The sequence below is a fragment of the Rutidosis leptorrhynchoides genome, chromosome 2, assembly GCF_046630445.1.
Source record: "Rutidosis leptorrhynchoides isolate AG116_Rl617_1_P2 chromosome 2, CSIRO_AGI_Rlap_v1, whole genome shotgun sequence".
Classification (NCBI taxonomy): domain Eukaryota; kingdom Viridiplantae; phylum Streptophyta; class Magnoliopsida; order Asterales; family Asteraceae; genus Rutidosis; species Rutidosis leptorrhynchoides.
The window spans coordinates 45,468,088-45,481,317 of record NC_092334.1 but is presented as its reverse complement, the minus strand read 5'-3'; the positions used below and the strand labels follow the sequence as shown (position 1 = coordinate 45,481,317).

Here is a 13,230-nt window from a genome sequence, read left to right as displayed (position 1 = left end):
CAATCGTTACTACATCAAGAGATAAGACGAATCTCTATTCTCCATTTCACTCGATTACGATAACTTCTCTCATACGCTTCGATTAATTGGATTGCTTTATCCATATTATCCAACGGTGATAAAACTCTATTTATCGACTCATATACGTCATGAAAACATTTTTATTGTTAGCCATGACGACCTCACTCAAATTTCGGGACGAAATTTCTTTAACGGGTAGGTACTGTGATGACCCAGAAATTTCTGACCAAATTTAAACTTAATCTTTGTATGATTAAATGTTTCCAACACGATAAGCAAAGTCTGTAATATTGAGTCACGACAGTTTTGGAACTATATTCAAATAATCAATTATTCTTTGACTGTTCTCTATAATTCACGAACAATATATATATAACTTAATGTGCATATATATATATATATATATATATATATATATATATATATATATATATGATTTCAAGTTATTTAGTAAATGATAGTAACATTCGTTTGTTAATTCGATTGATATTTAGATAAGTGAACTAAAACGTTTAAAATAAACAAGTAAAACACTAATTTGCTACAGTATTTTCGAATTGCTACAGTACCCAAAATGCTACAGTGTTTTTGAAAATCACTATTTGCTACAGTGAATTGCTACAGTAAAGGTAAAGTGCCAGTTTTCTCAGTGTACGAAAGGACGTTCGAAAAACGGGAACCGGAACATAAGTCGAGTAATGACGTACGACTTATCGAAACAAAAATTTCAAGTCAACTATGCACGTGAATTTAATATAATATATAATTAATTATATATATTATATATTATATATTAATATAAAAATATGTCGAAAAACGTTGAGACAAAAGTTTTGTGAGCTGGAAAAGGACCCCATGCGATCGCATGGGAATCCTTCTACCCAGCCATGCGATCGCATGGCAGTGGGAACCAGGCCAGGTCTATAAAGCTCGCAGTTTTGTTCGGATTTATTTACTTTTTCTTCTCAAATCTCTCTGTCTCTCAAATATATATATATATATATATATATATATATATATATATATATATATATATATATATATATATATATATATATATATATATATATATATATATATATATATATATATATATATATATATATATATATATATATATATATATATATATTATTAAGATTAATATTATTATTATTAATCTTATTATTTTTATTAGTATTATACATAAAATACTACGACGAGGTTATGTCCAAACGATTTCAAAACGAGTTTACGAGCAAGCTAGAGTTAAGGAAATTATGGGTTATTGCCAAGGAGGTTATGGGTAATGTTCGGGGGTATATTTGTGAATCAAACCTAGTGTTTATCATCTCCGTTACGTCTACGTACTTTTCTACAATATTGAATCTCAATATTGATACGTTGAGATCTACGGTTATTCGATACTCTGAGTTTCAATCACATTACGATGAACGACTTTATATGCTCATAAGGTGAGTTTCATTTTCTCCCTTTTTAATTGCTTTTGCAATCTATATTTTTGGGCTGAGAATACATGCACTTTATTTTAAACGCAATGGATACAAGTACATACTAAATTCTACACCGAGTTTGAACCGAAAATCCCTTAGCTTTGGTAACTAGTAACTGCCGGTTATAAGAACTGGTGGGTGCGAGTAGTTATATATAGATCCATAGGGCTTGACATCCCCGTCTGTTCCAGGTATAGAAACCCTAGCCTGAACTATAAAACAGACGTATGCTATTTGAGTTTAGTACACGTTGGTTTGCATGTATTGTACATGTTGGTTGCATGTATGTTAAAATAGGGGTACTTATTATAACGTTAAAGTTTAGTTACCAGGGTGCTCAATCTTGTAGAATATTTAATAAACGTTTCTGGATGAAACAACTGAAATCTTGTGGTCCACCTTTATATACAGATTATGCATAACATTAAAACTATGAACTCACCAACCTTTGTGTTGACACTTGTTAGCATGTTTATTCTCAGGTTCCCTAGAAGTCTTCTGCTGTTTGCTTATATGTTAGACAAGCTATGTGCATGGAGTCTTACATGACATACTTTTCAAGGAAACGTTGCATTCACCAAATCATCACCATGTATCTTATTTTGACTGCATTGTCAACGGAAGTATCATTGTAAACTATTATATTACGATGATTGTCTATATGTAGAAATTATCAGATGTCGAAAACCTTTGATTTAAATATTCATTTATGGTGTGCCTTTTCAAAAGAATGCAATATTTACAAAACGTATCATATAGAGGTCAAATACCTCGCAATGAAATCGATGAATGACGTATTGTCCATATGGATTTGGAGCGATCGTCACATTACCACTTGGTCTTAACATATTGTGTATTGATGGTAGAATCTTGGTCAAAAGTGATGCTAAACCATCAACGAGTTGTACACTTGAAGCTACAAGCATCAAGGATGAGAACCGTGATGAGCATCAAGCACCAAGAACCCCACCGGAGCACTTGTCCACTGATTTTAAAATCTGATCAGACCACCTGGGCTACTGTAAAGTTGATTTTCAATTAGTTCGGTTCGAGTAGATGATTTTCCGTTTAGGCCTCGTCTTAATCCGAGTTACGGTTTAGGATTTATGGCCCTCCGAGAGTCACTACACCCTATTAACGTTGTACTGAAATTTCTGACCTACTCGCACTTAAACCGTCGCCACGGTCAAACGAAGAAGAGTTAGGTTCTGAAAATTTGTCAGCTGTTAGGGGACTCATATACGGAGCCATAGCCACTGACTAAGCGTCTTTTCGATTTACGTAGAGGTCGTAGCAGCTGACCGAATTCAGCCTATTGTTTCGATCTCTATTCTTGTCGAACTTACTTAGCTTTTATGATGATGAACGATGATGATGATGACACTTAAACTTATTTTATGCACTATTAGAATTTATAAAGACAACCTACTGACCTAGTAACCTTTGATTTAGGTTGACGACCTTTCGAACCGACTTACTACTTGCGTACATTCATTACCGACTTTACTGCTTTTATCACTGTGAGTTATAGCATTCCTTTTTTACCACTTTTACTATTTTTGGGACTGAGAATACATGCGCTTTTTACGTTTTACATGTTAGGCACGAGTACTTAAACTTTATATGTGTGTGGGTTATACAACGGCATAAATATTCCCTTTAGCACGGTAACGTTTAGTCATTGGTTTTTGAACCGGTGAACGCGAATCTTAGATATGGATCCATAGGGTTTGACATCCCCACTCGGGCTAGTCACGCTAGCATTTAACGGGTGTTTAATACTTCGTGAACATACGCACTCGCCAAGTGTACTTTCAGGGGATTATAAACGTTAAGTCTAGTTACCGGGTGCCCACGGTTATACATATACTTTTCATACTGTTTGTTACAATGAAATCTCGTGGCCTATCTTACGTTACTGTTACAACTTGAACTATAGCTCAGCAACATTCGTGTTGACTTTTAAGCGTGTATTTCTCAGGTGCCTAGAGGTTTATTGCTTCCGCTGTTAGACTTGATGTCATGCTGTTATCGAATTGCTGTTAAGGACCTGCTGTATTAGTTATCCACTGCATTACTAGAGATGTCTCAATCATGGAACTTTTCTGTTGCATTCGTAGTTTATGTTAATTTCAAACAATGGCTTTGTAACGACCTTAGGGTTAAATAATTATGTTTATGCTCCTATTCGTAGGATGCGCGCTATCCTTTGTAAAACGTTATCTTTTTATGAATGCAAACTGGTTTTCAAACAGCATGTAGTATTCAACCGTGTAAAGATCCTGTTGTTGACGAATCTTACACGATGGTTTTGTACGGGGCGTCACAGTTTCTTCAGATTTTGTAAAGAAGGATGACCTAACGGACAATGCATCATAAGAGGAGAGGATGACTTTGAGCAAACTAATGACCGTGGAATTTTTGTTGTAGTTTCAAGTATGTAAAGTCCATCAGATACCCGTCCTTTACCAATAATCTGTTTCGTCGAGAGATCCTGAAAGATACAAGAGTCAGGAAACAGTAAGGCTACACAATTTAAGTCACGAGTAAGTTTGCTGACGGATATCAGGTTAAATGAGAAATTGGGTAGACATAAAACGGATGATAAAGATATAGATGGGGTGAGGTTGATAGTGTCGGAACCAAGAACAGGGGAGGTGGTACCATTTGCAATTGTGACATAAGATGAGTGTGTATTGAAGTCAGAGTAAAGATGGTTATTACCTGTCATATGATCTGAGGCACCAGAATCAATGACCCATTTGGAGGCTGATGATAAGAGACACGTGTCATTACCTGTTTCGGCAAAAGCAACAGTTGAAGTAGTAGGTTTCACAGATTCACCATTTGCAACAGTTGAAGATGCAGCATGTGCTGAGAGATTATTCCTCATAATTTGAGTTTGCAATTTCTTGCAAAATCGTTTAGTATGTCCAAGTTCATGACAATAAAAACACTCCACACCAGAATTAGTGGGTTCTTCCATTGTTCTATCAGTATGGCCTCCTCTTGAACTTCCTCGATAACTTCCTTGTATTCAACCCTATCACATTATGCATTCAGTTAACATACAACTCTAGTGGACTAACCACCAACACTTTTTCCTTAAGCATTTAATGCCCTAAAAGCATTAAATGATTCACATCCACCAAAACCGCCCATTAATGGCTATGACTCGTTATAAATCACTAAAAGCTAGTGATTAGGGTCTACTAACACCAAATAACACAATTTATGGGTATTTCATACCCATCTCACCCAACTAGGTCAACCGTTACTCATTTGACCCATTTTAATATTTAGTCTTACAAGTTTTGGTCAAACTTAACCCATTAACAATCTTTCATCATTTTGCAAGTGTATTTAGTCACTACAACACAATCAATACTTACAAATCCCAATATTCATGACTAAACCCTAGATTAACAACAATTTGGGTTTCCTTACATCAAATTAACCCAAATTCACCCATTAAGTCCCCAAATGGGTCTTACAAGTCTCAATTGACTAAACCCTAGCCATCCATTAACTAAAACTCAAAACATGGAGTTAATACTTACCAACGCTATTAGGTCGTAGCTAAGAACGAGGAGAACAAATTTACTTCTTGCTCCAAAGATCGAATCGCAAGTCTTCAACTTCGAATCTCACTTTAAATCTAAATGGGTTTTGTGTTTTGGAAGAGAAAATGGAAAGAAAAGAGAAAAGAAAATGAATTAAAAGAGATAAGTGGCTGATATTTGTGCCACAAATCTGGTCCACAAGCGAAAAGACGAAAATACCCTTGGAGTCCCTCTTTAAAAAGCTGAAATCGGAGTCAGACTGCCAGCAAGGTCGCGGCGCGACCCCAATTTGCCGCGGCGCGACGATACACACAAAATTCGAGCTGTTTGCTTCGACTTCTGATTTCTGATTCTAGTACAACGTCGCGGCGCGACTCCCTCCTCCGCGGCGCGACAATGGCCGCCAACTGACCAATTTTTAACATCAAAAACCCACTATGATTTACACGACTCGTACCCTTCGTTCTCGCCTCTTGTATACATCTAAACTTCACCATAAAGCTTCACACGACTTAACACCATCAAAACCCATGCATATACTTACACACACATCCATTCTCAAACGTAATATATTAATATATCTCGTATACATCAAGTTAACACTTTAAATCGTTTAATCACATAAACAAGCGAACTATAAACGTTCTAACGATTAAATAAGTACCTTAAGACACGTATGAAGAAAACGGGGTGTTACACTCCACGAGACCTCCCTCCTCCTCTAAATCTTCCACGACTGACAAGAGCAGTGTTGTGCTCAGAAACTTGAGGTGTTTTAACATCCTCGTGACGGAAGACACGAGCAAATGTTTCTTGAAGAGAGGGAATTGTAGACTCGTTCAAAAACTGGGACTTAATAGCATCATGTTCTGGTCGTAAACCAGTTAGAAAGCTCATGACCGCTATTTGCTCACGTTGTGTCTGCACAGTCTTAATATCAGCACTCAAAGGCATCACATAGTTAAACTCCTCATATGTTTTCTTAAATTCCATAACATAAGCCATTAAAGATCGATCATGTTGTTCACCGCGATGAAAAGATTTGTACACATTAAATATTCTAGAGATATTGCTCTTTCCAGAATATAGAAATTCGAGATACTCCATAAGCTCTTTTACATACTCACAATGATTTACCAACGAAGTAACCGAAGATTCAATGGAATTCATAATTTGAAGAAAGAGTTTGGCATCATTTTGTAGCCACAGATCCCGTGTATCATCTTTAGGAGGTTCGGAAGTAAGATGAGAAGTTTTTCCCATGCTCCTAAGATATACACGGATTGTCTTACTCCATTCAAAGAAGTTAGACCCATTAAGTTTATTGTCGGTCAAACGAGCTGCAATAGGAATAGTCTCGCTTAAATTACCATCTAATTTCTTTTTATCGCTCATTTTTTTTTTTTTTGAAATAAAATAAAATTAAAATATAGCTTAAAATAAATATTAAAAGATACTGATAAATATACATTAAGCTATTTGGTAAATAAATATCTAATTCCACTTGGTAGTGGATATAAACTGGAGACAGAAAGACAGATAGAGAACCCGACATCGAGAATCACCCAAATAATTAAAGCAGTCGAATCACGAGCAATCGGAGTAATATTCCGGACAGATGATCGGAATCACGAGACTGACGATCGGACAAGAGAACCGGCGGTGGAGAGTGATCCACGCACCCTCACGCGCCGACGAGTGGGCGGCGACTGGAGGTGATAGGCGGCGCGTGGGATGGCTTACGGCGGTCGAAAGTTTTTCGTATTTTTCAGATATACAATTCGGGACCTTCTGGGACGTTTGGCGGTGGTGGTGAGATCTGAAAGTGACTTCGAAATGTTTCAATTTGGAGACACAAGTGATATGGGCAGTGGGTGGTTATGGTGGTGGTGGTGACGACTTACAGACTTTACTCAAACACTCATAGGTACGCTCTGATACTATGTAATTTAACATCTACAAATACAAACATCTAAACTCTCTGTAATTTCATCTCTCTTAATTGATACTTATTTACAACATACAACGAGGATATATATAGACCCGAGATACAAGACCTGACTGCCCAATAAATGCACCAATCCAACTAACTACATACATTAATTGCACTGACTCAACTAACTACATTAATTGCACCGACTACCTACTAACATTAAATGTGTATACGCATGTCTTATGTATTGTAACAAATACGAACATGGTTACCATTGTCAAGCAAAAACACAAGTCAATTACTGTATTTGCAACAACACAAAGGGAATTTTCCCACAAAAATGACTTAAAGAGTAGCGTATATATGTAAAGCATGATCATTATCACTATCCAGTTTGTCTAGACTTACAGGGTCTCGTCTATCGAATCTTCAAACTACTATCCTATACTTCTTCAAGCTCACCATTAAAACATAAATAATGGAAAAACCCCCTTTTCAAACATGGTTTAGATGAGATGATCACACCCCCAAAAAATTGGCTATTTCATTTGTAGTTATTTCACTTGCTGTCAGTAAAATCGGCATCAATCACATCCCCTTCAGGTCCCTTACCTGAAGACGACGACGATGATGATTCAGAAGATTCCTCACCTGGTGCTGGGCCAGCCCCTGGTGCACCAGGCTGATTATAGAGCGACTGACCAAGCTGCATGACCTCTTGGTAGAGTGCAGCCATGGCGTCCTTTATGGTTTGTGTTGAACCGCCAGAGATAGCCTCTTTGAGCTCGCCGAGTTTAGCTTCGACCTTCTCTTTGACGGGCGCGGGAACCTTTTCTCCTAATTCTTTGAGCTGCTTCTCAGTCTGGTACACAACTGAATCTGCTTGGTTCTTTGTGTCAATGGCATCTCGCTTTTCCTTGTCTTCCTTTGCAAACTTCTCGGCTTCATTAACCATTCTTTGTACCTGTTTACATATAATGATAATAAAACAGGGTATGTCAGTTTGTATTCATTGCCAACTTGTACAGCACAACAAATAATTACACTACATACTATAAGCACATTGAATTAATGTTGAGGATTATACCTCATCGTTAGGCAACGTGCTAGCACCGGTGATTGTAATATCTTGTTTCTTTCCTGTGCCTTTGTCAATGGCGGTGACAGACAGGATACCGTTTGCATCGATGTCGAATTTGACCTCGATCTGTGGTACCCCACGAGGGGCAGGCGGGATACCATCAAGACGGAAACTACCAAGTGATTTGTTATCTCTAACAAACTCACGTTCACCCTGAAGGACGTTAATTTCAACGCTCGTTTGCCCGTCAGAAGCTGTAGAGAAAACCTCTGACTTTGAAGTTGGTAACGTTGTGTTTCGTGGGATGATTTTTGTCATCACACCACCAAGTGTTTCTAGACCAATGGATAATGGGGTAACATCTAGAAGAACAATGTCGCTCACATCTCCAGCCAAAACACCAGCCTAGAAATCAACAAAAAAAAAGTCAAATAAGTCAAACGGGTCATAACTAACTTTGTTCATGATGATATGTACCTGAACTGCAGCACCCAAGGCAACAACTTCATCGGGATTGACGGTAACATTTGGTTCTTTTCCTGTAAGGCTTTTAACAACTTCTTGAACAGCTGGAATACGTGTTGAACCACCAACAAGGATCACCTCGTCCAAATCTGTGAAAGATAACTTTGCATCCCTCAAAGAATTTTCAACCGGTCTTTTAAGCCTGAAAGGATGATCGATACGCGACACTTTCAACACCAAAAACATGATAATTCAAACTATATTTAACCACAGACGTTAAACTAAGTATGTACCTATCAAGGAGATCCGAGCATAGTTCCTCAAACTTTGCCCTTGTAAGGGTAGTATCGATATGTTTGGGGCCATCAGCAGTGGCTGTAATGAATGGCAAACTAGAAGACATAAAAGTCAGTAGAGCAATATAACTAAAATATAGTGCACCAATCATGAACTCTTTAACAGATGCATGTACCTAATATTAGCTTGGGTCAAAGTTGAAAGTTCCATCTTAGCCTTTTCAGCTGTCTCGGTCAATCGCTGCAAAGCTTGCTTGTCTTTTAGTAGATCAATGCCCTCATCTTTCTTGAAGCTTGCAGCAAGCCAATCAACAATTCTCTAAAAACATGAATTCATTTAATGACATTAGACAAAATATAAAGTAAATAAAACAACGAGATTTGTTCTAAACCGATGCATACCTTGTCAAAATCATCACCACCAAGATGGGTATCTCCAGATGTAGACAGCACCTCAAATACTCCATCACCAACCTCAAGAACTGCAAATGAAATATAAAGATCAATATTGTGCACACATATACTCAGCGAGAGATATGAAGCTCAAATGTCGATAATCCCCTCACCTGAAACATCAAAAGTGCCACCTCCAAGATCAAAAACCAATATGGTTTCATTGTTCTTCCTTTCAAAACCATAAGCAAGAGATGCAGCCGTAGGTTCATTAATAATACGAAGAACTTCCAAACCGGCAATTCTTCCAGCATCCTTGGTTGCTGTTCTTTGAGAATCATTGAAGTAAGCAGGAACCGTGACAACCGCCTTCGTAACCTTATCGTTCAAGAACTTCGAAGCATCGTCCACAAGCTTTCTCAACACCTACTCATCAACATAAAAACTGCGCAAGTTTAATAATAGCAATGATACAACAAATCATACAAACCAACATAGTTGCAAGCTACAACATGTAAGGTTGCAAGCTCGTACATACATTAGTATCAAGCTATATGTATGATTGAGCCTTGTAAAGCGATGATGTATGGACGATAAATACATCATCCCATGAGTTAGTATCAACATATAAGGTTGCAAGCTCGTACATACATCAATTTAAGGTTGAAAGCTCGTACATACATCAATTTATGTGTTACGGAGTATTATTGTTGGGTTTAAAATACATTGGACGTGTGCGGGTGTGATGTATTAAGCATTGTAAGCGATGATGTATGGACGATAAATACATCATCCCACACTAATCAACTTAAGTCTTTCTTAACAAACACACAGTGCACACCTTTGAAAGCTAACACACCCTTTTTCTCTCCCAAGCTTTCTAGTGATCCACATTAGAAACCTAATCACTTATTCGAGTTTAAGAAGACATGGATTGATTGTACATTATAACAAGTGAATCATTCAACAATCAATCTATTAATTTATGTTTCACTCCAGTTCATTCATCATCATTATCAAGTAATTGTAACAAGATCCAATGTACAATTATCACGAATTAAGTTTGTTATGGCTTTACACGTGATATCAGAGCTTAACGAGCGCTCTACCAACTCGATCAAAGCTTCAATTAGTGCATCGATTCAGTCAAATTCTAACAAATTCATGAAAATGCATTCGGTTGAATTTTGTCAATCATGGAGATCGACGGATCAATTTGAGGTGTTTTAATTCGAATTAAATGTGGGTAATCAATCACACTGACTTGATCAAACTTTCTAAACATTAAAATCAAATTAACAACAAGTTTTGAATTGATAATTGAATATTCAAAGTTTTACTCATAATCGTAAAATTCAATATTCGTTCGACTCAAGTTGTTCAAGATAGTAATTTTAATTTTCAAGCGTTTGTCATTGACTTCAGAACAACTTTCTACTTGATCATAAACGTCTCTAAATCCAATCAATTTTGAATCAAACATTTTGTTCATCCCATGTTTACAACTCAATCACATATGGTTGCTCATTATATAGAATCAATTTAAAGTCGTAAATATGAGATGAAGACAACGTTTAATCTAAAATTGAAATCGGATTTAGAGGATTTTTTAGGCAATATAATCAAATCGAAATTCATTTTAGTCAATAACAAACACCTGAAAATCAGACACAATCTAAAACAATATGGATCGAACGAATTTTAAATTTTAGGATTATGAGTAAAACTTTGAATATTCGATTAAAATAAAACTTATTAATTTGATTTTAATGCTCAAGTAGTTTAAGCAAATGAAAGTGATTGATTATATACGTTTAATTCGAATATAACACTTCAGATTGATTCATCGATCTCCATGGTCAACAAAAGTCAATTAAATGTGTTTTTCATGAAAGTGTTAGAACCTGACTGTACAGACGCACAAATCAAAGATTTGATCGATCTAGTAGAGCACTAGTTAAGCTATGATACCATGTGGTATTATACATCACACACGCACATCTCTCATTGTTCTGTATTTTAGACCCAACAATTATACATGACCAAGTTATAGGAACGTACTTAACATAGAAGTGCCAATACATAATAGTGAAAGTTTAACCACTGACACAAATGGAGTTAGACTTATGCCATGAAGTCCCATATTTTTATACATTGACCATTCAGATTATATTTTATTTTGGAAAAATATCACATGTTAGTGAAAATGTACCATAGAGTAAAAATTGTTACACACAAGCCAGAAATATCAATATAAGCCCAAAACCAAAACATAGGTCAATAATCTGTCATTTCGTATAGAAATGGAAAATATGGCAAGGAGTTCGAAAATCCGCATAGGGAAAAAGAAATCGCACAGAAATGAACAATATTGCACATAATGATTATGATAGTACTTCACATAAAATAGTACTGACGTAGTAATTTCAAATTAAGCTAGTACACACGCAAGCTTGCCTATTGGCCACCGAGTTGCCCAATGAATTTCTGACTATGCTAAATTATTGTTCAACAAGGGAGTATGACTAGTGGGTGCGCATAATGCGCAATTCACCCGGTACCAGGTGTCGCGCTCGGGGGCTTGATTACTTGAGGTTTTACATTCTATGGGGATAGGAGGGTTTCCTCGATTACCAAAAAAAAAAAAAAAAAAAAAAACTTACCCTACACAGATTTGGAGAGTGAAGTAAATACCTGAGCTGAAATTTCTTCAGCAGCAAATTGTTTACCAATAGCAGGACAATCAAGTTTAACATTCCCATTCTCATCACGGACAACAGTATACGAAACCTGCTTACTCTCATCATCAACTTCCGTCATGTTCCTACCAATAAACCTCTTCACCGAAAAAAACGTATTCTCAGGGTTAACTACCGCCTGCCTTTTCGCAATCTGTCCAACTAACCTATCTCCGTTTTTCGTATAGGCAACGACTGAAGGTGTAGTCCGTTGACCTTCAGCGTTAGTCACAATAACAGGCTTTCCACCTTCCATTGCACCAACAGCTGAATTAGTTGTACCTAAATCGATTCCGACGACCTTTTCAGCTACGACTCGTAACGGACCATTTCTTCGGCTGTTTTTTTTAAGTTTTGTGAATGATTTTTGGTGTGCGAATGATACGGATTTGGTTAATCCTTTGCCGAAGAAGATTGATTTAGGTGTGGATTGAGTGGAAGTGAAAGGAGTGGCGTTAATTTGAGCGGTTGATGACGCCATTAGACAGTGCTGGTATAAATCCTAGGAAATGGGAATGTAGGTAGTAAAATTTGAGGAACAATGAATGAAATGGTGGTGGTTGTTGCCGTTAATTAGAGTTTTTTGGGGGGATAAAAGGGAGACGGAGATTGGGAGGAGAGGGTTAGGTAGGGCCACGTGAGCAAATTTAGAATCTTCTTTTTTCTGGAATGTAGGTAGTAAAATTTGAGGAACAATGAATTGTTGCGGTTAATTATAGATTTGTTTAACTTGTCAATAAAATGATGAATGACAAGTGGAATTTACACTTGTAAAATTTTTAATGATTGTGATTAAAATTTATTAAATAAATGATTAATAATAATATTAGAGAATAAAGAAATTAATAAAATAAATGAGAGCAATTAGTAAGGGTAATTCTAAGAGATCGTTGTAACTAACCGATAATTAAAAATATGCTTAATTATAGTAGAACAAATCTATCCTTATAACAACCCACGAGTAAAATATAATTTTTTTAAGAAAAAAAGTAAGCATCCCCTTACTCTATAGCAAGCCATATAGATTAATTACCACTTGTGAATTAGTAGACTACTTATGATACATATTCATTATTGTGTCGTTATTCATTTATATGTCATTATTGTGAACCAAGATCGCTAGAGAAATTTTTTTTTTGTTTTTATATAACTAATCTTCAAACAGATTTTGAGTAGCCGTGCAACGCACGGGCTCAAAAACTAGTTTAAATATAAATATGAATAAAAATTACTATAACTTTTGTATG

General features: G+C 36.4%; 2 protein-coding genes across 2 annotated transcripts; both read right to left on the bottom strand.

The window, feature by feature from the left end:
• Positions 1-5,770: 5,770 nt before the first annotated feature.
• On the bottom strand, positions 5,771-6,472 carry LOC139887840 (uncharacterized). The gene has a single exon (XM_071870892.1). The coding sequence runs from the start codon at positions 6,470-6,472 to the stop codon at positions 5,771-5,773; it is 702 nt and encodes a 233-aa protein (XP_071726993.1).
• A 627-nt stretch (positions 6,473-7,099) lies between these two features.
• Positions 7,100-12,533, bottom strand: LOC139890809 (stromal 70 kDa heat shock-related protein, chloroplastic). Its single transcript, XM_071873726.1, has 8 exons — positions 11,940-12,533; positions 9,419-9,671; positions 9,255-9,334; positions 9,029-9,171; positions 8,850-8,948; positions 8,569-8,758; positions 8,098-8,496; positions 7,100-7,974 (listed from the first exon to the last, which is right to left on the bottom strand). Exons 1-8 carry the CDS (start codon positions 12,462-12,464, stop codon positions 7,570-7,572), a joined length of 2,094 nt encoding a protein of 697 aa, XP_071729827.1. The 5' UTR covers positions 12,465-12,533; the 3' UTR covers positions 7,100-7,569.
• Between the last annotated feature and the right edge of the window lie 697 nt (positions 12,534-13,230).

Excerpts from the sequence above, each read along its gene's own strand:
- LOC139887840 (XM_071870892.1), bottom strand. The coding sequence starts at position 6,472 with ATGAGCGATAAAAAGAAATTAGATGGTAATTTAAGCGAGACTATTCCT.
- LOC139890809 (XM_071873726.1), bottom strand. The coding sequence starts at position 12,464 with ATGGCGTCATCAACCGCTCAAATTAACGCCACTCCTTTCACTTCCACT. Across the intron at positions 9,335-9,418 it reads TGGCACTTTTGATGTTTCAG|TTCTTGAGGTTGGTGATGGA; the intron begins GTGAGGGGATTA and ends TTTCATTTGCAG. Across the intron at positions 8,949-9,028 it reads TTGACCCAAGCTAATATTAG|TTTGCCATTCATTACAGCCA; the intron begins GTACATGCATCT and ends TATGTCTTCTAG.